Genomic DNA, 25,271 nt, shown 5'->3' with positions numbered 1-25,271 from the left:
ACAATTTTATGGATATTACAACTTGTTTGGCAGTATGCAATTAACACTTAAATATGAATAGATATTTAATCAATTAAATATTCCATGTATTGCTTGTAGTTGAGGAAGAGGTACATTTCATTCAAAAAAAGTGTATCAAATGATCAAAAAATAATATTTTTAGGTAAATCTTATATTCAATTTTGGTATGTGTATTGATAAAATAAATAATATATATTAAAACAAAGAAAATTATTTTTATAATTTTATTTATCTAATTGAACATTTGTTTTTAAATGTATTGTGATTTTTAATCTTATTGAATTCCTAATTTATGTGGTATTGTTTAAAATGTTTGAACAGCTATTAGATAAATAAAAACACAATTATACATTTTAAGTATAATTTTTGGATATCATTAGATGTTTTCATTCAAATTAAGATAACGATTTTCTAAGATAATTTGAAGAACTATAACTTAACATTGTAGTCAAATTATCATAATTATTATTTTTTTATATGGATAAAATATTAAAATTTTATGTTTGATAATATATGATAAATGAAAACTATAAATTTAAAAATGAATAAATCAGGAAATGTTAAAAATTTCAAGAACTAATTAGTAATTACAGTCATTAAATTTAACTTTTAGATTACTTTTAACATGATTTAGGTAAATACTATACAAAATAATTTAAGTCATTTCTAATATCAATTTTTTTACTTTTTCAATGTGCAGTCTTTTATCATCAATAGACAAAAAAACAACATTATTGTAGTCTTTAATAATAAGTAATTAAAAAAAAATATACTAGTTAGGTATCTATATATTAAGTGTACAATAATAATATAAATTTATTCACCTAATAATCAAAAAATACTAAAATATATTTTCCAACTATAGTACAAAAAATCCCACATAAAATATTTACATTTAATATATGTAGTCATAATAAATAAAATATCATCATTAATAAAGATTGCCTAGAAAAAGCCTAGCATATTCACAGTGTTTTTTCTTCACATATTATTTATATACAATTGGGCAATTGTTGTATTATATATGAAATATATGTACCTTTTTCAAGTAATTAAAATTAATATAAAACTATTACAAATTAAATGAATACATATTTGACATTTGTACATATTTACATAAAAATTTACAAAAAAAAAAAAATTGTATGCTGTCTAAGAATGTGTACACCTAAAGACTTTAAAACCAAATCTTTCGCCTCGATTTGAAATCACAGCCTTTGAATTAAGTGAAACAAATTTATTGGAAAACTGCTGAAAAAAATCCAATTTCAAGGTAGAAGAAATTAATAAAATACAATTTAAATATACTAATCAAATAATATTAATTATTTTATTGCCTAAGGCTAATTAGACGAATAATGACCACTCCAAAATTATACGAAGAACCCGTAAATTTTTTTTTTTTTAATTAAAATATTACAAAAATAATAATAATTAGTTATAAAAATAAAAATAATAATATTTATAGTAGTATAAAATAATAATAATAGTAATAAAATCAAATTATGATTAGCCAATGGAACTAAGGTAATCCTTTATTAGCTTTGATCAGACTCATCCATACAAAAACCTATTTTACATAAATTGTGTAAAATGTAATGTATGGAATAACTACTAACAAATATTGTTGTAGTATATTTTATAACATATTTTAATTTTTAATAAAAATATTTAGTTTCGTGTTATGAATTTATAGAGGGACGCTACTGTTTAATGGCATTCCTGTATCTAAAGTTAACCTTAAACCTATAAGGAAGCACACATAATATGCTTAATTATTATATAAACAGCAATTAACAATTGTCAGTTGTTATTAAATGTTTCTATCTAATGCAACATTTTTTTTTTTTTTTAACACTGAAACAGATGATAGTTGGGCAAATAAAGCCAGTCTTAATAAATTAGGCAAATGATTTAAACAGTAGCTATAAAAAAGAAATAATTCTTAGATAAGATTATTACTTAAGATAGGCATTATCTTAACAAGAATTAAAATAAGAGTGTATTAATTGAGTCAATTTATGTCCCGCAATAAATTTCAATACAATAAAAAAATATGTTTATTGATGAACAATAATGTTGGGACATCAATTACACACAATTATTATAAAGGCTTGCCAGTGTAAGGTGCCGGATATAATGGATATCCAAGACCTACATGTGTATGATGATGTGTATGTACATGCCTTTGAGGAGGTGGTGAACGACAGTCTTTTGGATCACCAGTCGATCCTGATTTACCAGAAGATTGGGTAGATGAAGGAGGACCAGTAGACGTAGTTCGTTCAGTGGCAGTCGGTACAATGCCAGTTGACGTTAAAGATGGAGATTGCCTTGTCCCTGGTGACGGAGCTGGCGTTAAGCCTGGTTGTGCATTTGGTTTTGGTGTTGGAGACTTAATGGCACGTTCTTGTAATTCATGTATTTTATGTGAAGAGTAATATTGACTAGCATGATGTTGTAGGAGATCAAGAGCCGCCTTAGGCCCAGATGGTGGTTGGGAAGGAGTTGACGACTGTGTAGAAACAGCTGGTCGTGAGAGATCTTCAGGTGCATGATACCGTTGCATTTGAGCATGAAGCTGAGGATGTAAATAAGGGGGTGGTGGCGTATTGCCATAAGGTCCAGGCACCAACATAGGATTCATTGCACTCCTGTACATGGGATCGAATGCCAAAGCACCAGCAAAATGAGGCGACTGCATAAAACCTGGATGTATATAGGCATATGAAGACGTAGGAGGTGGAGGTGGTCCTTGTGTTTCCATTGTAGGTTTAACTCCTTCAGACATATGAGAAGAACTTTTACACATTTTATCATCTTTTTTGTCTTCATGTTTTTCTTTATGCTTATGTATTGAATTTGTGCCCATAGAATGCTTAGTTGGTGTACTTTGTGTATTCGATTTTGTATGTGAATGATCACCAGAACCATGATCCTTCCGTCTCTGATCTGGATATACATAATAACGCCTTACATCATCTTGCTGCTGTTGCTGTTGCTGCTGCTGCTGTTGTTGTTGCTGCTGCTGTTGTTGTTGTTGCTGTTGCTGCTGCTGTTGTTGTTGTTGCTGTTGCTGTTGCTGCTGCTGTTGTTGTTGTTGCTGCTGCTGCTGTTGCCGTGAAAACATATAAGCTGAATTCATTTGTGATTTCATTTCAATGCTTTCTTTCATAATTTGATGATTTTCATTCTGATGAGGTTTTTCTTTGGGTAATATTTGATCAGTTTTTATTTTGTTAGGCTGAGGAACACTCAAGGCACCGGGCATTGGAGGTTGATGATTTTTATCATCAGGCTTCATTTCTTTATCTTGTACCATAGACATTGGATATCCTGCTCCAATATTATATGGATAATTTTGAACATAAGAATCATAATTAAAATATTGCTGTAAAAGCTTTTGTTGCTGATATTCAGCTGCTTGATTTGCTTGTATGTCTTTCTTATTATCCTTATCTCCAGTTGAAGATGACATTTTTAAATCTTGTGAATGTTGGTTAATTTTTTCACCTTCTTTTATTTGTTTAGATGTGTCATTTGGTTGAACAGAAGAAATCAAATAAGGTGGTTGACCATAATATGATGGGTACATATTATATGGTTGGATAGGATGAGGAGAATTTGCTGTATTTGGTTCTGACTTTTTATCAGTGGTGGACAATTTTTGTTTATTCATATCATTCATCTCAACTTCAAGAATTGGTGCAGTATCATCTGAGATATCAGAATATGCTGGACTTTGTACATCTTCGCGGCTACAATTTGAGCTATCAAACTGTGGTTGGTCAATAGAAAATGGTCTGGGACTACTAGCTGGAGATTTACGATTTTTCTTTTTATGAGACGACGGTGTTGCAGCTTTATTTTTACTATCTTTAATGCCTTTCATATTATCTTCAGCGGGCATTAAAGCAGAAGCTGGCTTTACTTTAAATTGTGGTACTTTTTGAACTTGTGGCTGATTTAGTGCTAATGGTTGAATTTGCGGAGGTGTAGGTAACTGTTGTGATGCTGGACTTTGCACATGTAAAATTGGTGGTTGAGGTTGTGGCGACTGAGAAGTAGGAGCAATTGCTTGCAAAGGAGTAGCTGGCTGTAACAATGGTGGTGGAGTGGGAGCTGGTTGAACCACAGGAACTGATAAAACTGTTTTAGGTGCAGTCAATGTAGGGGTAACAACATTAGTCTCTTCATTCCCAGAAAGGCCAAACCGTAGAACACTTGGTTTTGTAACTAAAAGAGGAGGAGACTGTATTGGAGCTGGAGGATCCACTTCAGTTACTGGAGGAGTTGTGGAAAGTTGTGGCTGTTCAATTGGTTGATTGTTGACAATAGGTTCTTCTTTTAGGTTATCTTGAATACCAGAATTATTTACAGAAACAGGACTAGTATCATCTTCATTTTCAGAAGTACTTGCACCGCCTGATTCTTTCGTGTCAGCATCTTCATCATCCAAAGCAGCACCATGTGCATGAGATTGATGATATCTTAAGCCATTAGCATTTTTATACTTTTTAGAACAATTTGGTTCAGGACAATCTAACATAGTAGGTGACATAGGTGGTGGACTTGCTGGCTCTGCTTTTATCTTTTTTCCTGAAGCTTCATCCTCAGAACCAGGAGGCTTCTTTCTCTTATTAGAGCTGCTAGAATCTGAACGTGGTGGAACAAATGAAGACGGGGTTGGTGATGAAGTGCCTCTTCTACTTGAATTATTACTGCTATTACATTTATTTGTACCATTACTTCGAAGTTTACTATGAACTGAAGATCTGGTTTCAGTAAAATTTACCAAATCATTACTGGGGCTTGCGGTTAAACTAGCACGACCCCTTTTCCCACGTCCTTTCTGAGGTAAACGACATTCCGGTTCTCCAGCTGATGCTTCAGAAAACCTAAAATAAATTATAATAATTGTTGTGTTATTAATTTAATAAAAATAAAAAGTACAATCAAAACAGGAGAATGATTAATTTTTATATTACCTAGGTGGAGCCCAATCATGTCTAGTACAGTCTAATAATGTACCTATATAAGTTTTTCCTCTCCATGTTACATTAACAACAAGAACACCTATAATTATTAATTAATTAAATATAAATATATACATATTTAATTTTAGAATAGAAACTAAAAAAACAAATATTTTGAATAAATTAATTTGTTAAAAAATCAATTAACTTAAATTAATTTTATTTTTCTATTTACCTTCAATTTCGTTCCATACAATCCCCTCTAAATTAACATGTGTTCCGGGTTCACATGGCCCAAAACAATCTGGTTCTGTAACAGTTCCAACACTGATGCTAGTACCAACACAGGCATCAGCAGTTTCCTAAAAAATATAAAGGTTAATATTATAATTTAATTTAAATGTATATTTTAGATTTTTAAAAATATAAATTGTTTAATAAAATAAATATTTTATTTATTGGGATAAAATTAGTTAAACTAACTAATTTTTTTTTTCGTACATTTATAACTAAGGATATAAATATTTTTCCTATATGAATACTAAACACAATAACATTTATAATATATAAGTATATATATATATATATACATTATATATATTTATATACCTTTTGCTCTGTTAGGGAAGCAGAAGTTGAACTATTAGCAGTCTTTACTTTGTTGGTTGGGGGTGGTGAGGTAGATTGTAGAGGTTTTGATAAGGTAGACAATGCTGCAGAAGACTTTGTAGTAGTTTGGGTATTTTCCATTGGAACTACTGGGGGTGATACAATTTGTTCCGGACCATTAGCTACACTTGAAGAAGTTGAAGTTCCTGCTTCTCCAACAGTTGGTCCAGGACCAGGCACATTAGGTGACTGTGTATTGCTTGATAAAGCTGGGAAAGTGCTGGTTCTAGGAGCTGATTGACTAACAGGACCTCGACCATTAAGTTCAGAAGACAAACTAGAATTTACTTTATGACACTTATCACCACTTGTAGATGAGCTATGCTGTTTGTCTTTTGTTTTATCTCTTCGATGACTGCTAGATCCACGTTTTACAGAACTTACAGTTGAAGTAGTACTGGTTGAAGGAGTAGTACAATTGGTACTAGATGTACTGGAATGTTTACCTTAACAAAAATATAATTCCAAATTGTATTTATTATATTTTACTAATTAAAAATAATAAAATAAAAATAGATTTACCAGTTTGTTTAGACTCAGCGGAAGATCCAGATGAATCATTTGAAGAGGCACTACCACTTGATTGAGACTGAGTGGAAGCTAAAGATCCATTTTGTTCGCCAGGCTTGACGATTTCATGTTTAGCTTCAAAGCTCTTAGTCCCCGTTTTTGTTCGTTTGATTTTCATTTTTAATCCTTTATCAACAGTAGCTGAATGCTCAACAGTAGCTTTATTGCTGCCAGCTGTAGTGGCTGTGGGTGCAGTGGCAGCTGCTCCTGACATGGCTCCACTACCAGCCGTTAAACCGACTGTTGTAGCCGCACTATTGGTAACACCAAGGGCTTCACTAGTTGTAGTTGTAGATGTTGAACCTGTTTTTTCAATATCTGCGTCTAAGTCGATAATTAAATCGCCTATACCAATATCCCATTCATTGTCATCGTACTCAAAATTTGCATTACTGGTGGTATTATTGTTGTTGCCATTGCCACTTCCAACACTATCTGTGGACGCCGCCACCGCCCCACCCAGCTCCTCTCTCATTGGGGCCGCCATCCGTGCCCAGGACCGCGAGCCCCGACCACTAACACCATTTTATCCTTTCCTAAAATCAAAACAAATAATTTAAGTAATCTGAATATACTTAATAAAAGTGTATTTTTACATATTTTAATTACACAATTTAGGTACCTATAAGAGATCTCCCTTAAAAAATACATGAAAAATTTGATTTTAAAAATTGAATTTAGTACAAGAAAATTATTTAGAATAATAAAAATGTATACATAAACTTCTAATAAGTTTTATTACTAAAATTTATAATATGCTATTAACTTGTAATAAATAAGTTTCAATTATAGTATACTATATACATTAATACCCACATTGTATTTGGATATATTTTGTTATAGTTATAGGCATGTACCCTATCCTATACCAGGTGAAAAAACAAAGCTAACATCTAAAATTGAATTATTAAGCATATATCTATTTAATTTGTATACACAATACACTTTTTATGTCTATGATTAATTATTATTATTTCCATCATAATTTTACAATAAAAATTTAAAGATAAAAATAATAAAATGCAATTTAATAATTTATTTCATATTAATATTTTAAAAATAGATACTGTGCATTCTAAAATTTAGAAAGCACTCAATTTTTCAACAAGATTTGAATCCATTCATATAGTTTTGTTTTATTGTTAGGTACCTAGGTAGTAAATACTTTTTTTTTTTGGAAAATGTTTTACAAAATACCTTATGTATTACTTAAGCAGAAGGTACTAATTGTTTTATTAACACATTACAATTACAAAAATTATTAAATTATAATAGTAATTCTAATTTAAACTCTCATTCTTAATTTTTAGTCAAGGCAATAATTTTGTTGTTAAGTCAAAATAACTTGGAAAAAATATGTATGTTCCAAAAGCAAAATTATCCAAAATATATGTTTGTATTTAAAAAAATTTCATGTTTTATTAGCCATGTGCGTTAAAAATGTTAAAAGTTGTTATAAATAAGTAATTTAGGTAAAAGGGGTCTCATCACTAAATAGCTGTCAATTTCTCCAGGTCATAAAATCATTGCTCTACAGTTTGTAAATAATATTTCTCAATAAATAAAAAAAGAAAACCTTTAGTCTAAATTCCTGATTTAATTCAGTGCGATCTTCCTAAGAAATTGAGTGTTCCCTAAATATGAGAATATAGACTACCTACCAAAAAAAAAAAAGTCTATGTGTATAAATACATACACATATTTTTAAATTAGTTTATGGAAGTTTTAGAATAAGTATTTAATAAATTAAAAATTGTATGAGAGCTGAAATGAGATATCATTGTTTACAGTGGCATATTTAGAATAGGCCATCAGGGGCCTTAGGTTATATCCAAGTTGGGGGCCACAAGACACATTAAAAACAACTTTGATCAATTTTTTTCAATTTAAATTATATTTATGTTGAAAATAATTTAATTTAAAATAAATTAAAAGTAAAATTATTTAATAATTTAATTTCTGTTTTTAAGGGGACTTTACCTCCTGCAGTTCTTAAGGCTATCAAGTTTCATGCTATGCCACCATGTTTAAATGATAGCACATAAATAGATCCAGGGTTAGAATTCATTGTATTTCATTTACTGGTAAATAATAAAGTTGAAATATTAGCAAGAAAAAAAGTATCCATTAATTTCAAACTATGAAATAGTATTTAAATAAATCATATTATATTAACTAGTCATAATTAATATATTAGGTTGCAATTATTTATCTGATACGTTTAAATAAAATAATATTTTAGTAATAAAAAAAACAATTAAAACTACTGTTAAATACTCAACCTATAGTCTTGGTTCTGGCATTTAGGAATTTTTTTTTATTCTAAGTAGATATTCTTAAAATTTACTTGATACAAAAAATATTACAATACAAATACTAGGTTAAGGACTTGACTAAGTCATATTTGAATCAATAATAAAAGTACCAAATATATACCAATTTTTAGCTATAAAAACAAAAATTAATATAATCAAATGGTATTAAGGTATGTAAGTATTGTTTTTTAACATTAGACTTTTCTTTAATCACCATTAATCTACCTAATAAAATTGTTGATAAAAACAATTCATTTTATACTCCTAACAAAATGCACATTTCACAATAAGTGTCAGATAGAAAATGTTAGTGGGTTCAATCGGAAGCAGACCCTAGCTATCCCTCTAGGATACTTCATTCACCTATAATATAGATAGTTTTGATATTTCACTTTTTTTAAATTTTTGATACAACCCGGATTCAGGGGAAGCGTATCATACTTCTCGGCCAAGTACTCAAGATAGGTAAGCATGGATCGTTTTAAATTTGAGTGTCTGAACAGGATTGAGTGGTCGGACGAGTGGCCGTCCAACCGATGCGGCCAGACGAACCCGACCCCCCTCCCCCCGTGGCCGAAGGCAACGGCTGCGGGCACGCCGAAAGTTTCATGACAGTACACCACTGGCGTCCTCGGATCGGTCACGGAAAAACCGAAAGGGCATTTCGGCTGTGCGCGCGCCGCGGCCGTCGACCACACGCGTTTACACGCGACACGCGCGACCACAGTGTACTCACTAAAAGTTATGTAATCCCGACGTAGAGGATTGCGCTTCCGGTGTGGTACATCAAGATCGTGTCGGCACCCGAGTAGGATTTGCGAGGAGTCGCCCTCGTTGAATTCAGTTACCGAGAGAGCTGTCGATGCACAAACAAAATGGCTGATTCCCTCAGTCGGACGACGGCCGTAAAATCGCTAAGCGGCCGGAGGACATTTTACGCGCACTGTATCGGGCCACACGGTGGTGGTCGTTGTCGTCGTCGGTGCGGTGCGGTGGTTACGCGACACTCGCGGCTCGGACCGGAACAACAGACGGATGGCGAAACAAACGCAATCGGTTAATCGAACGTCGCCAACATACGCCCGGCCTGACGGGAAAAAATAAACGATAGCTACTAAACGGTAAACAACACCCTTCGGTGATATGTTTTTTTTTTTTTTTTATTTCACATTTTCCAGTCCGTACACCTTGGACGTGCTTTGGACACGTTCTTTGTTTGTATTAATGCCCGGTTCAGAGTTACACCGGTAGAGAGCGTACTGTGCCGAACGAGTTCGTTCCCCGCGGGGCGCCGCGTGTTTCGATGGGTTAAATGTGGCGAGCGGTGCGCGGGGTTTCGTGGCCTACGGATGTGGTGTCGGCGGGCGGTGGTGTTCGGGTTCTTGAATGGGAATGGAGGGTAGAGAGGGGCACTCGTCATTCCGTGTCGTCGTCGCCCGTCGGCCACATTGGTCACGGTCCGCGACCACCCGCCGGCCGACAACGACGACGGTGTCGCGTATACGATATAATACACATTACACATAACAACAACAACAGTAGTAGTAGTAGTAGTAGTAGTAGTAATAGTAATAGTAATAATAAAAATAATAATAATAATATTACGCGGGATAATATTTCGGTATGCAATCAACAATTATTTTTCTCACGAGTATAACGAACGTATTGACGTGTTATGCACAACGTCATAATATTTACTATAGATAATCGTTAAAAATTGTATTACATAAAACTGAGAAACTTTTGATTCATTATTATATGAATCATGAATGTTTCAAACCATCTGCTTACATTGTTTTCAGACGGAAAAGATAAAAATCGCTCCTTTATTTAAAGCTTTACCTATAAATTATAATACCTAAAGCGGTTGATGGTTTTAAGTTAACGTTATCCCTTATATAAAACACGTACAACCGCATTACGAACGTATCCTATATCCACAAATTTTTTTACATTGCCTCATCGAGGGGGGGAGGCACTGTCACAAAAAAACAATAATTGCTGTCTTGATTATACCGGAACTCCTTTTTTTTTTTATTATTGTTCGAACAAACGACGCCACCCACCAACCTAAAAGTTTGTTTTATGCGAATCCTTAAAACTTAATCTCAAAATCCGTCTAATCAAAATTGCAACAAAATTTAGATTCTGCACGGAGCAATCGCGGCTATAGAAAATAGATTTAATTATCTATAGTCGTGGGACTCCAATGGAGCAATGAATGCATCTTATAAATACTCCTTTACAAAACTCAATCGAATTCCGACCAGCTTATCAGTCATCGAGTTTCCCACATTTAACACTTTTGTTCGTCCCGGAGGTTCCCGGAAATCCGTACTGGCATCTAAAACGGAACTGGTGCTGTCACCCGAGCATTTGAATAATTTAAAATTATCAAGACGTTTCAATACTCTCAACTGTGTAACTTCTTAAATTATTCCTTTCGTGTATGTTTTCAAGTCTCTATTTATTACTTACCTATAGGCTATAAATCATAATTCATCATAAAATGTTATAAATAAATTACTTATTAAAATTATTGTAATATTAATTATTAATACTTTATTATTAATTACTTGCATAAATTATAGTTTTTCAAAAATAATGATATATTTTTAAATATAAAAAAAGTTTGTTTTTCAGTGTTGTCTAGACATTCGAGAATCTCATTTTTTCTGATCGAATCGTACAATATGCACAGTATATAGGTATATTACTATTCTATCGTAGCAAACTAGCAACACTATTTTCAATTCCGGCCAATAGGTAGATAACATTATAACAATTAACAATGTAGTCTATATATTATTATTATTTGTCATTTATTACTTATTAGTTATTAGTTATTATAGATTCCTAAAAGATAATGCCAAATGCCAATATATTTTAGAAATAAAGAATAAAAGTTTAATCATTCCTGTATATAATAATTAATAATAAAAGGCATAAGGCATCTTGTATTGGTTATATTATGTTGTATTTCCAAAGCTGGGCAGGTTAGTCATTTTTTTCAACTTGTTACGAGGATTCGATACCGTGATTTTCTGTTTTTGTCTAACACACCCGTGATATAGGATTTTAGACAGATCCTTTGCCAATCATACCAATTGATCCAATAAAGCGATAAGAATTCTAAAAACAGATTTGAATTTGTCGTTGAGTCTACTTGAAATTGTTTTTCCCAGATTTTTGACTTTTTGATTTTAACTTCTCCAAAAATTGAATTACGGTAATTTTTAATTACTCTTTTTTAACATAATTTTTTTAGGAATTTGGAGGAAAATATCAAAGCTGTAAGAAAGTCGATTTCAAATAGACTTGACGACAAATTCAAATCTATTTTCAGAATTCTTATCGCTTCGTTGGATCAATTGGTATGATTGGCAAAGGATCCGTCTAAAATCCTATGTCACGCGTGCATTAGACAAAAATAAGTTACTTAAATACAAAAACTAACCAAGTTAGAATACAAGTTAGTTTTTAAAATTTCTAACTTAATAAAATAATACCTAACCTAATTTAGTTAAAAGTTATTTTTTTTTTGTAATTTAAAAACCTACCTATTTGTTCAAAATCAAAATATATTAAACATTGCGTAAATTAATTACTCGATGTATCGGTATTTAACTTATATTATTGGTGTCAAAAGAAAAATTATATTCAATAACTGATAATTTTATCAAATGTTTCAACTTTCAAGTAAGTTGTAGGTAATAACAAATAACCCCTATTTGGCTATTTCTTGGAAACGAATTGCAATATTAGTCATTACTCATCAGTCATTAGAACACAGAATGTATATAAAAAAAATAAAAAGTATACAAGCAGTATGTTACTAATGTACTATAATCATTAATCGTTTATATACCTATATTGTATATCTATTGGCCATTATAATTGCCTATAGTTAACGTATAAACGTCTATTACAAGAAAATAGAAATAGGTATAAACTATATTATGTTATATACCCTATAGGCTATACCTAACTAATATAAATAATTTATGAGAAAGAATATACAAGAAAAATGTTTTTATTGTATAATTGAAGATAATACTCATTAGTCATTACTCAATATTCATTATTAATAAATTATGATCAATGATTATAGCTATGGATACTAATATTCAGCCTCAACACAGCAATTTTACAAAATATTTCGATTTTTGAAATGAAAAAAATAAACTACAAAAATAACTAGTTACTGCTTTTAACGAGTTAAATTTAAAATTAGATTATTTAATACATTCAATTCAACTATTTAAACTAGGTAAGTTACAAACAATCTAGTTAAGTTAGAAAGTTACTTTTTAACATAACTTTAATTTTTTAACTAGTGGTGCCCAGCTTTGATATCATGATATTTATTAATAGGAAGCTTTTGATATTAAATTACTTTATCTCATAATATTCACTTTAAAGTATTATTGTATTATTGTGTTACTCGTTAGTCGTTATTACGCAGTGCGTTTTAGGCTTTACTGCTTTAGACTTGGCCACATGGGAGTACCGACTACCGAGTATTTAAGTATGGGAAATGGGACTAGAAATATTAAAACACTTCCCCTTCCATAGTTTTATTTGACTATGAATATTTTCAAATGTTTTTTCCTGTGCCTTTTATTATGACAATTTTAGAACATCTTTGATATTTAATTTTGCCGCCTTTTTTATTAATGATAACAGTCAAAAGATAAGTTTACAAATTTACAATGTTGAGTGTATTAATATTATGTATTATATAAAAAAACATTTATAAGTCAAACAATCAAGTATTCAAGTGTAGATCAAGAGCGATAGGTTAATTGATTGAATAATTTTATATTTTATTATTTATTGTATTTTTTAAAAATAAAAAAATGTATTGTGATAAAGTTATTGAATTATTAAAGGAATTGGAACGTTCACGTGAAGACACTATACCACCATACAATGTACTTATTGTTAATTGTTACTAGTTACTACTTACTAATATATTATATTTTATTTTATCTAATTATAAATATATCACATTTGATGAATATGTAGATGGTTTAACATTACAACATTTATTTAAATGATTTTATTATTGATTTGTAGAATGACGGAATCAATCAAGTGCTTTCTGAGATGAAAACTTTAGATGCAGAAATTATAGATTTCTTGTAAGTTAATACTTGATACTTTTTTATTATGTTTTGATTTACTTAGATAATTTAAATAATTCAGGCGCAAGCAAAAAGATAATTTACCATTGGATGCTATTCGTTTAAGACGTGCAGCTATAGAAAGAAATAAAAGATGTTTGATGACATACATGTAAAGTTAAATTTGTAATAAATTATTAAAATTCTGAATCATTAATTTCAAAATAAATTTATGTTTAAGATGGACTAGATTACAGCGGTTAAAAGAAATGAGATGGGAGATAGGTGCTATTTTACCATCAGATGTAAGACAAAATCTTTCACAATCAGAGGTATGTTTAAATTGAGTTATACTAAACTTATACTAAACTTTTTAAATTTTTTTTTCAGATAGAATGGTTTAATAATTATTGTAAAACTTTAGTCTCATATATGAAGACCATAGGATCAGATACTGGACTTAACTTAACTCAAGACACTAAACCTCCAAAGTCACTTTACACTGAAGTAAATATATACAAATAAAACACCAAATACTTTGATCATACATTATCTTCAAAAAATAAAGAACATTTAATATGTTTATAAAACATTTTATTATTAAATGTGCACTTATTGAATCAAAATCACAATATAGCTACTATAAATCTTTTCTTAAATTGTTACATAATAATTTTTTATCAATTTTAATTTGAAGAGAAAAAATTATTATTTTATGTATAATATAAATGTATTTATATTATAGGTAAGAAGTTTAGTAGATGCTGGTAAACTAGAATTAGAAAGTGGAGAAGTTTTGATATTACGTAAAAATAGTCAGTATATGTTATCAAGATCACAAGCTGAGCCACTGATTCGCCAGGGTATTTTGGAACAAGTCAGACAATAATTTAATACTAAAAAAAATGGAATTATTTACATGTATATTGATCATAATGATAGTAAATAATAAATATTAATTAAATTTATATTATTAATTTTAAATTTTAAAATATATATTTTTATTAAAATCAATTTTTACTTTTATGTAACTATGATATGCATTATACTTTTTTTTTATTCAAAGAATTTATTACATTCTGTAATTACATCAAGGCCGTATCTGAGGGGGTACAACGAATCCAGACCCCTCCTCTCCCGAAATGTTAAAAAGTAGAATTATTTTAGTAGTGAATATAGTTTATTGACTAAAAATGTTCAGCATATATATTTTTAAAATAATGTTGAACCCCCTCCCCCACAAAATTTTTTTCAATTACGGCCTTGAATTACATAATATAATAAAATTATTATTATTATTTAGAATATATTTTAGTGAGAAAGTAAGTATCCAGCAACATAACTTCAAGTTTTAGAACTTAACATTTTGTAAACGTTATACTTAAAGAGTTATAAATATTTTTAAATGATTTCTATATCCATTGATAGTAAATCAAATAGGTATATAATTTATGATTGGTTAGGATTTTGCTATCCAAAAAAAAAATAAAAATATTAAATGCTTACATATGATTAGATTATATTTTCTGTTAACTTACAAGTTTTAACAATTAAAACTAAAATAATGTAGTATTCATAATTGTTTTTTTTTTTTTTTGAAATAATGAAATCAAGCAGATATATAGTATAGAAATAAAAATTAATTTACTAATAGTTAACATCTCTAACTTTTTGATCCTATAATCCTATTATTACTTTAATACTTTGTCTGAATTTTATTATAATAATGTCAATGAGTATTATAAGAATTAGCATGAATTATAATATCAATAATATTACTATTTCACGGTATTTCCTTGGTTTTAACCATAACTAGTAATCTCGATTTAAACCAAAATTACAAAATATATGAATAGTTTAAACGTATCAGATTAATAATTGCAATCTAATATCTTAATTATGAGGTTACACCTGGTTAATATATTATGATTTATTTACGGTGTAAAATGTGCAAATACTATAATTTAAAACAATTCAAATCCTAATTTATACTATTCATCCAGATTTGGTACTCGGGTGTAGACAGTAATGTAAATTGTAAATGTATTTTAGTATTAAGTAATAATAATTATGTTGTTTTATTTTGATTTTTTTGTTAGTTGTTATTAGTTATGCTTATAGATATAAATTATAACTTATAATAAAGCGTCTAAACTTTAAACAATCAAAAAATTTAAACTTAAGCTACTATCTTCTATAAAAGAATGATATAAACACAGAATAAAAATTATACTGTGATATAAACTTCATCACTGTGTTCGTGATAATATGCTGATAATTGATATACATTATTCTTTATATTATATCTATGGATATAGTACAGCGGTTCTCAAACTGTGGTATGCGAAAGACTACATAATGGTACGCAGAGGGCAGTTTTTAGACAATAAACCAATTCAGTTATTTAATTCATATTTTATTTTAAAAATCTAATAAATAAAAAATAATTATACTGTAGTTGTAGTATTTTACTGCCTTATTATTTAAAATAAATGTATTTAACTGTACAATTTGGAATTGGGATCGTTCTATTTTTAGTTATTAGTGGTACACGACCATAGATCTATAGGTCTATGTACGCGACTGATTGAATTATACCCAAGTGGTACGTAAAAATAAAAGTTTGAGAACCGTTGATATAGTATATACACTAGCGCCACGAAGGTGCTATTGGAGTTTTGTGATACCGTATTTTTGTAAACATTGCAATTTGTAAGTCAGCGTTGTCTATATCTATAAAGTCTGTTTTTATATTGTCGTCGTCCTTATATCTTTATTTACATGTTTTAACTAGGTAGTTGAAAATTAAAATACTTACTATCTAGTAACTACATATTTGATATTTCATATTCATTCAGTTGTGTGGTTATTAAAAATGTAAAATGGTTTTAGAATCTTGTTCTGTTAAAAGATTACTATTGTTAATTATATTCATCGGAGGGTAAATATCATGCTTGCCTATTAGTTAATAATAAAAACGAATTCTTTTTCTGTTATTTAATTTATTTCTAAACTAAACGCTAAATGTTTTGTATAATTTAGACAAATAATATTTTTGCATTGTTTATAATCTCTACTTTAATAATAAATGATTTAAGTTTGTTAAACAAAAATTTATTATTTTTAGGATTACACTTCTAATATTTATAAAAATTACATCTTCAAGTGCATTATCTGGACTCAATGCCACTATTGCAACAGAGACATCTGAGAGCGTAAAAGACCATAAAAATTCATCAAATAAATGTTGGCTGCGAGAAGAAAATACAATTCTGAAAGAATGTCATTTGTGTTCTGATAAACCTGAATGCATTAATGCAAGTTATATTGAAACAATTGAATGCAAAATTTCTGGACTAGCATATAGAAAGTATGTTTATGTTAATACATAATAATCATTTTTAAATCATAGCTAAATGTGGACTTCAATAATTTTAATTTAATTAAATCTCAAAGAAAAACTACTCAAACATAATGAGTAAGATTCAGTTCTTTCAAATACTATATACTATATAGTATTTGGTTTGGTTCTTTATACTTACAAAAAAATCATTTATCAAATACTCTACTAATAATTATTAATTTATAATATTTCTTCTTCCAGTAGATTTTAATGAAATACATCATGTTGTGATTATATACATTTGTATAAACAGTTGTTTTTTCTACCAAAAGTACATCAGTCAGCATTAGTGTATTATATTTATTTATAAATTGTATGTTTAATAATTTGTTTTAATTTATAGTTGCAGCAAACCAACTACACAAACATCAGAAAAAGAATTTTGGTTATTCCAAGTCTCACAATTTGTGATTGCTGTAATCAGTTTATCTGTTATACAATACAAAAAAAAACAGTTCCATAAGAAGTTAATGAAAAGAATACAAAAACAATTAGATTCCGTTGTATAGCTGTGTATACAAATATACAATACATTATACATCACAATTTGTACAAATTAAAACTTTAATCGATTTGTCCATTGAATAAAATGTCTTCCTTATTTGTTAATATTATTGATTTGGATAAAACCAATGGACATGTTATATGTTCATTGCAAACATCAATTGTTTTATTTGTTTGTCAATATGTTAAAGCTCCAGTTATTCTTGTTGTATCCAAAAATATTGATGACGAACATAATAAATTTAAATTCTCCATCAATGATTTATGTTATTCAATTATATTAGAAAATGATTTGCCTAGACCAGCAGCAGACTGCTTATTGCCAGTATTTCAAAGTGATAATGGATATTATTGTACTGCTGGATTTTGTTCATCAATACGAATGGTATATATTTATCTCATAGTAGAAAACACAAGTAAATTTATTTTAAAAGTATAATATTATATACGTGTATATTTTTTTTAGCTTATTAAGAGTATTCAAAAAAATTGGATTTGGCTGCTTGGTTTTAGGCAAAGTTGTTTATCTGCTTGTGCTGAGGTATCATCATGGACAAAATATTGTGAAGTCCAATTACAGGCATCAATAAACACGTTTTTTAATTATCAAACATCTGATGAGAACACATTTTTAATTCCTATACAACTGGCTCGATTTGAATGTCATCTAGCTCAGCCTTTGCAAATACACAATATCAATAAACGTCTAAATGAAAAATCACTCCATCCCACTCAAAGATTTGCAGATGAAGACAATCCAACACTTTCAGATGTACTGATACTTCCAAATATATATATTGCTTATGAATTGCTAGGAGAAAATGCAATGAATACATTTTTACCTTTAACTTTAAAATGGTATAAAGCTGTTTTAGAACGCTTAAATATCGGTAGTTATCTGGAATGTATAATTTTTGATAGAATTAAATTGCCAAAAAATCTAATTTTGCCCGAAGTCCCATTTCATTCTTTATACAAATGTGATGTACGCAGATATAATCCACGAGCAAAAATATATGTTAAACAAAATGTACAAGATATTATCCATGCATTTGATACCATCAATATTAATATAGATTTGACCTCTAATAATTTGAGTCCCATTGACTGGGAAGAATTACCTCACGAGGTTCGTCCATCTGGTGGAGATATACCTGATAAAAGACTAATCAGAAAAACGCAACAACTGGAAAATCTTATTCATTCTACATTAAATGTATGGAAATCAAAATTATTAAATATGGAAATACTAACTATTTATTTGTTATAGGTTGTTAAAAATGGTGATGTAGTAGTAGATTTCTGTTGTGGAAGTGGACATTTAGGAATTGTAATTGCATATCTTGTACCAAATATAACAGTCATATTGGTTGACAATAAAGAAGAATCATTACGAAGAGCTAGAGAGCGTGTTGAAAAGTTAGATTTAAAAAATATTATGATTGTACATTCTAATTTGGACTATTTCAAAGCAAATTTCCAGGTAGTATTTTATTATTATTTTTTTTTTTTAACTTATTTAAGTTTATTAATACAAATTTAATATTTATTAGGTAGGTTTATGTTTGCATGGATGTGGTGTTGCTACAGATTTGGTGTTAGAAAAGTGTCTACGGCAAAATGCAGCATTTGTTGTATGTCCTTGTTGTTATGGAGGTGTCCAGGTGAGTTTGAATAACTCTAAAAATGTGGATATTCATAAATGATGTGATAATTTTTGTAGGATAATCATATTTTGAAGTATCCAAGAAGTCAAGCATTGAGACAAGCTAATTTCTCATTTGAAGATTACTTAGTATTGTGTCATTGTGCCGATCAAACACATTTTGATCCAAATTGCACAAAAACACAACAAGGTTATACATGCATGGCAGCAGTAGATAAAGATCGTGCAACCAGAGCAATAGAAGTTGGTTATAATGTGACACTTTCAAAGTTGGAACCACCTACATGTACACCAAAAAATAATATGTTAATCGGTATCCCATCATAGAAATAAATACAACATTAAAATAACATTTTTCAACATATCAAAACAATATTATATAATTTGATAACTGATTTGGTATATTATAATATGTTGAAATATTATACTTAACATTTTTCCATTTAAAATCAATGTTTAATGAACAATGTAACAACATATTATTTCAATATTATGAATAAATAACATACATTTTTTTATGTACATATATTATTTATAAATTATCTTAATTTAAATAGTGTTGCAAGGATTAAAATAACTAAAAACTAAATAATGTAATACAGTAATTAACAACAACAAATAAAAACAAAAATTTGGTTGATTTGATCAGGATAAATAGAGATCAAAGTTTGGTAGCATTAAACAATATTTTGTAAATCATTTATGGTCAACGAGATTTTAATTACTGACGCATTATATTAGTAATTGATAAACTAATATACTTTAATTTTTCAAATTTTACAATTGGGTAGAGTTGTGGGCAATACATGTTTACATTTTGGTGTATAGTTTTTAATTATTAATTTTTTTGGTAAATATTCTTCAGTATGATGTAGTCTATGCATCACATCAGAGTCAAAGTCTTGCATATGTTTATCCAATTCATATTGTACTTCTAAATATTTTCCAGAATTATTAAACTTGCCATCTCCTAAAGAAGAACATTTAAATGCACAATATAAATACAATTATTTTTTTTCGATGTTACAATTAACAGAATATGTTCACAGTAATTATTGTTTAGTAGATAGTATTTAACGATCATAGTATTTAACAATCATAGTATTAAATTACATTTTGATGATTACAAATCTTACAATAATTATTTTATCTGTAAACAAAATTAGTACATACATCTTTTCTAGTTTTTTATCTTTAAGGATGAAGAGGAATTTACACTGTAATATAATTTTATGCTTAAGCTTTTGATGAAGTATAAAATAAAAATTATAAATAAATAGAAATTCCAAACTAACAAAAATGTGATAATATATCAATTTTCTTATGTATATTATATTTAGTTGCTATACAACCTTAATGCCTTTTTCTAAACTAGTCACTGGTTTATTTAATTTTACATTGTCTGATAAATTATTTAAATAGTTTACCTGGGAGTAAAGTTAAGTATCCATCTTTAGTTGCAATAACCATTGGTAATATTTGTTCACATCCTTCAATACTTCTTGTACAAGCAAAATTTGTTAATTTTGTAAATGATGTAAACTGTCTTAATCTTAACAGTTCATAATATTGAGGAGTTACAAGTTTTTCATCACCAGAAACAAATCTCGATAACATTTCATCTGGTGTATTCCACTAAATATAAAAATAAATCTGTGAAATTACCTGACATTTAAAATTATCCATAAATATTAAAATCAATAGATTCCCACTGTTATTTGAGATGTTTCAACACCATCAGGACTTGCATTAACTGGAGATTCAATAAAAGCAAGAAAAAATTTTGTATCAAATTTTGTCTTTAATAGTGGAGACGTTAACCAGTTACTCCATAAATGCAAAGCACCAACATCTGGATAGCAATTATTTTCGTTACATAAATTTATAAAGTTAGATGCATTTTTTTGAACTAATTTTCTCCATCTGTCAATGTCATCAATATCCAAATGATGGACAGTTGCACAAGTTTCAGGTTGACTGCAGTTCATTTTTTTACATAACAATATACCACTTTCTTCAAATGTTTCTCTGATAGCAGTTACTCTTAGTGATAGGTATTTTGGAATAGAACCTGGCTCATTATCAGATACAAATTTAATAGCCGGGCTACCTAAGGAAAATAATATTAGACAATGATCTTGAGATATGCTGTTAAAGTAAGTTTATGTAAAAAATAAATAAGCCATACCGTTGAAGCCAATTATATTGAAATTGAAATTAGTGTTGGTATAATCTGGAATAATATCTGTCCATTCTGGAGAAGAGTCTGATTTCTCTGCAGTCCCCCCTGGAAAGACTGTATAATTAGGTAAGTATGAATTGATTTCACTTCTTTTAATGCACAGTATTTTGAATGGATCCCAATAGACATTTTTTATATTAGAAGATTTCGTCAGTAGTAATACACTAGAAGCTTCTCGCCAAAAATTCATATTTAAATTTAAAAGCTGAATACAATCAAAATTAAAGTATCATAGTCACAAAACATTTAAATTGCATGACTAAGTAGCAGTCCACTTCAAACACGATCAAATAATATGTAAAATATCAAAATAACAGAAATAAATTTTATTGATTTTTGATGTAAACATTTATTATTTAATAAATACAATTTCTTTATAAACCGAATTACGACTTACGAAGTGGATAAACACTTAAGATTTAAGTAATAACTAATAAGTAGTAAGTACTGAAACTGAATGCTATTATCTTGTTTAAATACCGATAACTGGAATAAAAACATTGATAAATTGTTAGTGGGGAACGTACCTTGATAAGTTTTTTTTATCCGCCAACCAATAAAAAACAGCCAAATAATTGATAGCATAATGTTGATTGTGAAAGGAATAGAAAATTGTATATTATAGGTAGGTACTCAAAATATTCCTGTTAAGGCAATATTACAAATTAATAATTGCGTTGTTTCCAAAAAAATTATCGATTTTCGTATTTTAACCCCTTAGGTTAGGAGTTGTACATCAGTAGTAAGTGTATTTATAACTAATAGATATAGATTTTAATATTAATTAATTGTATTCATTATTTAATACCTAATTAATTTTTGTAAGGCACAAAAATATGGACATTGGTCTCACGGATCCTTGGATCACACTAACCATCAAAGCACCAAATCAACAAATCAACGATCACACAATAAAATGTAAACTGGATTGGTCAGTAGCTAAGCTTAAAGGATATATTCATGAAACTTATCCAAACAAACCAGTAAGTGTTTTACACTTTATTTTGCTGTTAATTAAGATGAAACTGAAGTGAAACTATTGTAATTTTCTAAATAAAATTTGTTTTACTTTTTGTTAGAAAACAGAGGATCAAAGATTAATTTATTCTGGCCAACTCTTAACTGACAGTGTTATTCTGAAAGATATTTTGAGACCATATGATGAAGATGGACAACTCAATCGTACTGTTCATTTAGTATGTTCATCTTCGTCTTGTTGTATCCCATATAAAGGTAAACAATTACTAATTATAAATTTAAAATTTAAATTAATTTATAATATTTAAAATATGTTATTTTAGAAATAAATTTAAATTATATTTTCAAATTAAGTACACTGGTTTAATAGTTGTCTTCTAATTTCTTTATTTTGTATGACTTTTGATACAAATCAACTTAGTTGATTGCTGGACAAATTACAATACATAACACAAATTAATCTATACATTTTTCAACTTTAAAAAATTATAAATATTAAAAAAATATAATATAAAAGATGCCGTAGTAAGATATGACTTGTCAAAGTCTATAAACTAGTTAACTGCTTCTAGACTTCTAGAGTCACTACATAATATAATCCTTCAAGTTCTTGGAAAAATGTCTCTTTTGGCAATCCATTACAATATAGTTATTTATTGCCACTGTCGCTGGCAAGATTATCTTAAAAACCCTATATCTCTAAGAGAACTCAATATTGACCATGGCCTGTTTGCACTCTATTTGATGTAGGTTCTTTGTGGGGGGTATTCATAAGACTCCATTATAAAAGTATTGAACCAGTTCCCAATGTGTTGTTGTAGACAACTATCAAATCTTTCTCTAGCTAGTTTTTATTCATTGTGGCCCATGGAAGAATCCTGGATTTCAATTGCAGCTCAAGTTCTATTTAATCCGAGTGAATAATTAATAAGTCATGTATTAATATCATAAATAAGTGTTAATATCTATCAACTCAAATCAATTTAGCCATCAAGGCTACTCGACCATTTAAATATCAAAATACATAGTGTACAAATTAATATGGGTATCAGTTAGTAATAGTCAGTAGGTTGTATATAATTTATTGTTAAATTAATTTAATTTAAAATATTTATCTAACTTGTATTTTATTTTACTGTATCAACTTATTTACTCTTTAATTATGTTAGCTGTTAAGTTTCTTTTATTGGTTAATTATTTTTGATTATGTATTATTTTAATTATTTATAGAAAAACTTAAAAGTGATGAAATTGTAAATGAAAATCGTGATAAATGTCCAAAATTAAATGAAGTTAACTATGGTGCTAGTACATCTGGAATTAATACCTCTGCTGACACTAATCGAGAAGCTCATCAAGAAGCTGATACTAAGAAGAATACTTCTTCTGACAATAAACAAGAAACCAAATCTACACAAAACCAAATCAAATCTAATGATAATATTAACCGTATTCCATTAACACCTGAACAAATAGCTCTTGAGCAATTATTGTGGGTGAATAAAATGTATGCTGTTCAAATGGCAGAATATTGGCAATCGTAAGTATTTCAATTTGGATTAATTTATAACTATTTATGTTTTTAAATAATTCGATTTCATATTTTATAGAGTTGCATCAAGTTTAGGAGCTCCTATAAAATTGAATACTCCAATCGTTGAAAATGAATCTCCTCCAGATTTACCAAATAATAATAGTAATAAGCATTTATAGAAACAATTTAAAATTTGAGAAACAGTATGTATGTTAAATATTTTAAACTATTTATTTTAATATTAGATAACAACAACCAGCCAGCAGACCAGAATAATGTACCTGCTAATAATGCAAATATAAACGCCCAAGAAGCTGGACCCAATCAAGATTGGTTAGATTGGTTATATGTATCCAGTAGAGTATTTATTTTCATTAGCGTTCTCTATTTCTATTCATCACCTGGACGTTTTATTGTTGTTGCTGGCTTTGCCCTTCTTTTATATTTGTAAGTTTAACTTTTGAATTTAAATTTTAAATTAAGTTTTAATTCAGAATAACATATATATTTAATTATTTATTTTGAATTCATTCAAATTGTTAATTTTGACCAAATAAAAATAATTAAAGTTCCATTATCGCTCATAGCTATATTAATTATTTTTAGATACCAAAGTGGAATTTTAAGACACATTAATGAGCATAATAGAAGAAGGTTTCAACCTGAACGACCCGAACAGCATGTTGATGACAACAGAAATTTGCCACAAGAGCAAAATGGAAATACTGAGGAAACAGCAGTAAGACAAAATGAACGTTTAGTAACTGTGATATGGACATTAGTCAGTACATTTTTTACTTCTCTTATACCACAACAACCGGATATAATATAAATTTTAGATAAACCATATGTATAAATTAACATATTAAATAAATATGTATATTTACTATTCTATTTATAATAATGATATAATCATATTCTTTATTCTGTTGTATTGTTCTAGTTCTATATTGTTGTTTTATTTTAATTTATAACTAATTAAGTTAAGCTTTATTGTAATTGGGGTATTTAAATAATAATACTATATTACTATGTAATATATATATAGTGACCACATTATGTATTTGTATAAATAAAAAATAAGAAGCACTTAGATTTGTCACTAATTCATTCACATAATCTAAATTATTACAAAAACAAAAAAAAAACTATACGTATACACATATTTTTTAAATGTTATGCAGTTTAGATTTCTTTTAAAATATTAATTATATTTAGTATTCATAAAATTAATAAATTATAACATTTATATTACCAATATAATACA

At 28.6% G+C, this 25,271-nt stretch overlaps 6 protein-coding genes across 9 annotated transcripts; 4 read left to right on the top strand and 2 right to left on the bottom strand.

Moving 5' to 3' along the window:
• Window positions 1-791: 791 nt before the first annotated feature.
• Window positions 792-9,428, bottom strand: LOC132920908 (zinc finger protein 608-like). 2 transcript variants are annotated; one of them, XM_060983636.1, is made up of 7 exons: window positions 9,288-9,428; window positions 6,189-6,772; window positions 5,607-6,112; window positions 5,233-5,359; window positions 5,010-5,097; window positions 2,208-4,919; window positions 792-1,269 (listed from the first exon to the last, which is right to left on the bottom strand). In XM_060983636.1, the coding sequence occupies exons 2-7, from the start codon at window positions 6,721-6,723 to the stop codon at window positions 1,230-1,232; spliced, it is 4,008 nt and encodes a 1,335-aa protein (XP_060839619.1). In that variant the 5' UTR covers window positions 6,724-6,772; window positions 9,288-9,428; the 3' UTR covers window positions 792-1,229. The 2 variants fall into 2 exon arrangements, with proteins under 2 accessions (XP_060839619.1, XP_060839618.1); XM_060983635.1 differs by lacking the exon at window positions 792-1,269 and having other exon boundaries at window positions 2,058-4,919.
• A 102-nt stretch (window positions 9,429-9,530) lies between these two features.
• LOC132920910 (DNA replication complex GINS protein PSF1-like) lies at window positions 9,531-14,711 on the top strand. 3 transcript variants are annotated; one of them, XM_060983642.1, is made up of 6 exons: window positions 9,531-9,672; window positions 13,631-13,695; window positions 13,760-13,849; window positions 13,919-14,009; window positions 14,068-14,184; window positions 14,423-14,711. In XM_060983642.1, exons 2-6 carry the CDS (start codon window positions 13,661-13,663, stop codon window positions 14,564-14,566), a joined length of 477 nt encoding a protein of 158 aa, XP_060839625.1. In that variant the 5' UTR covers window positions 9,531-9,672; window positions 13,631-13,660; the 3' UTR covers window positions 14,567-14,711. The 3 variants fall into 3 exon arrangements, with proteins under 3 accessions (XP_060839625.1, XP_060839622.1, XP_060839621.1); XM_060983638.1 differs by lacking the exon at window positions 9,531-9,672 and adding an exon at window positions 13,259-13,485; XM_060983639.1 differs by lacking the exons at window positions 9,531-9,672; window positions 13,760-13,849 and adding an exon at window positions 13,253-13,485.
• Window positions 14,712-16,373: 1,662 nt separating this feature from the next.
• LOC132919567 (protein JTB) lies at window positions 16,374-17,689 on the top strand. The gene is made up of 3 exons (XM_060981263.1): window positions 16,374-16,618; window positions 16,805-17,047; window positions 17,424-17,689. Exons 1-3 carry the CDS (start codon window positions 16,560-16,562, stop codon window positions 17,587-17,589), a joined length of 468 nt encoding a protein of 155 aa, XP_060837246.1. The 5' UTR covers window positions 16,374-16,559; the 3' UTR covers window positions 17,590-17,689.
• Window positions 17,670-19,772, top strand: LOC132919562 (glutathione S-transferase C-terminal domain-containing protein). The gene is made up of 5 exons (XM_060981257.1): window positions 17,670-17,969; window positions 18,051-18,800; window positions 18,855-19,067; window positions 19,138-19,248; window positions 19,308-19,772. Exons 1-5 carry the CDS (start codon window positions 17,670-17,672, stop codon window positions 19,575-19,577), a joined length of 1,644 nt encoding a protein of 547 aa, XP_060837240.1. The 3' UTR covers window positions 19,578-19,772.
• Window positions 19,536-21,940, bottom strand: LOC132919564 (acyl-coenzyme A diphosphatase NUDT19-like). The gene is made up of 4 exons (XM_060981259.1): window positions 21,439-21,940; window positions 20,963-21,360; window positions 20,678-20,885; window positions 19,536-20,220 (listed from the first exon to the last, which is right to left on the bottom strand). The coding sequence occupies exons 1-4, from the start codon at window positions 21,680-21,682 to the stop codon at window positions 20,021-20,023; spliced, it is 1,050 nt and encodes a 349-aa protein (XP_060837242.1). The 5' UTR covers window positions 21,683-21,940; the 3' UTR covers window positions 19,536-20,020.
• A 137-nt stretch (window positions 21,941-22,077) lies between these two features.
• Window positions 22,078-25,097, top strand: LOC132919563 (homocysteine-responsive endoplasmic reticulum-resident ubiquitin-like domain member 2 protein). The gene is made up of 7 exons (XM_060981258.1): window positions 22,078-22,234; window positions 22,319-22,475; window positions 22,572-22,725; window positions 23,701-24,010; window positions 24,081-24,166; window positions 24,250-24,451; window positions 24,611-25,097. Exons 2-7 carry the CDS (start codon window positions 22,329-22,331, stop codon window positions 24,834-24,836), a joined length of 1,125 nt encoding a protein of 374 aa, XP_060837241.1. The 5' UTR covers window positions 22,078-22,234; window positions 22,319-22,328; the 3' UTR covers window positions 24,837-25,097.
• Window positions 25,098-25,271: the final 174 nt, after the last annotated feature.

This window comes from Rhopalosiphum padi, chromosome 2 (genome assembly GCF_020882245.1).
Source record: "Rhopalosiphum padi isolate XX-2018 chromosome 2, ASM2088224v1, whole genome shotgun sequence".
In the NCBI taxonomy this organism is placed as follows: domain Eukaryota; kingdom Metazoa; phylum Arthropoda; class Insecta; order Hemiptera; family Aphididae; genus Rhopalosiphum; species Rhopalosiphum padi.
Note: the sequence above shows the minus strand (reverse complement) of the source record. Positions and strands in the feature narration are given on the sequence as shown.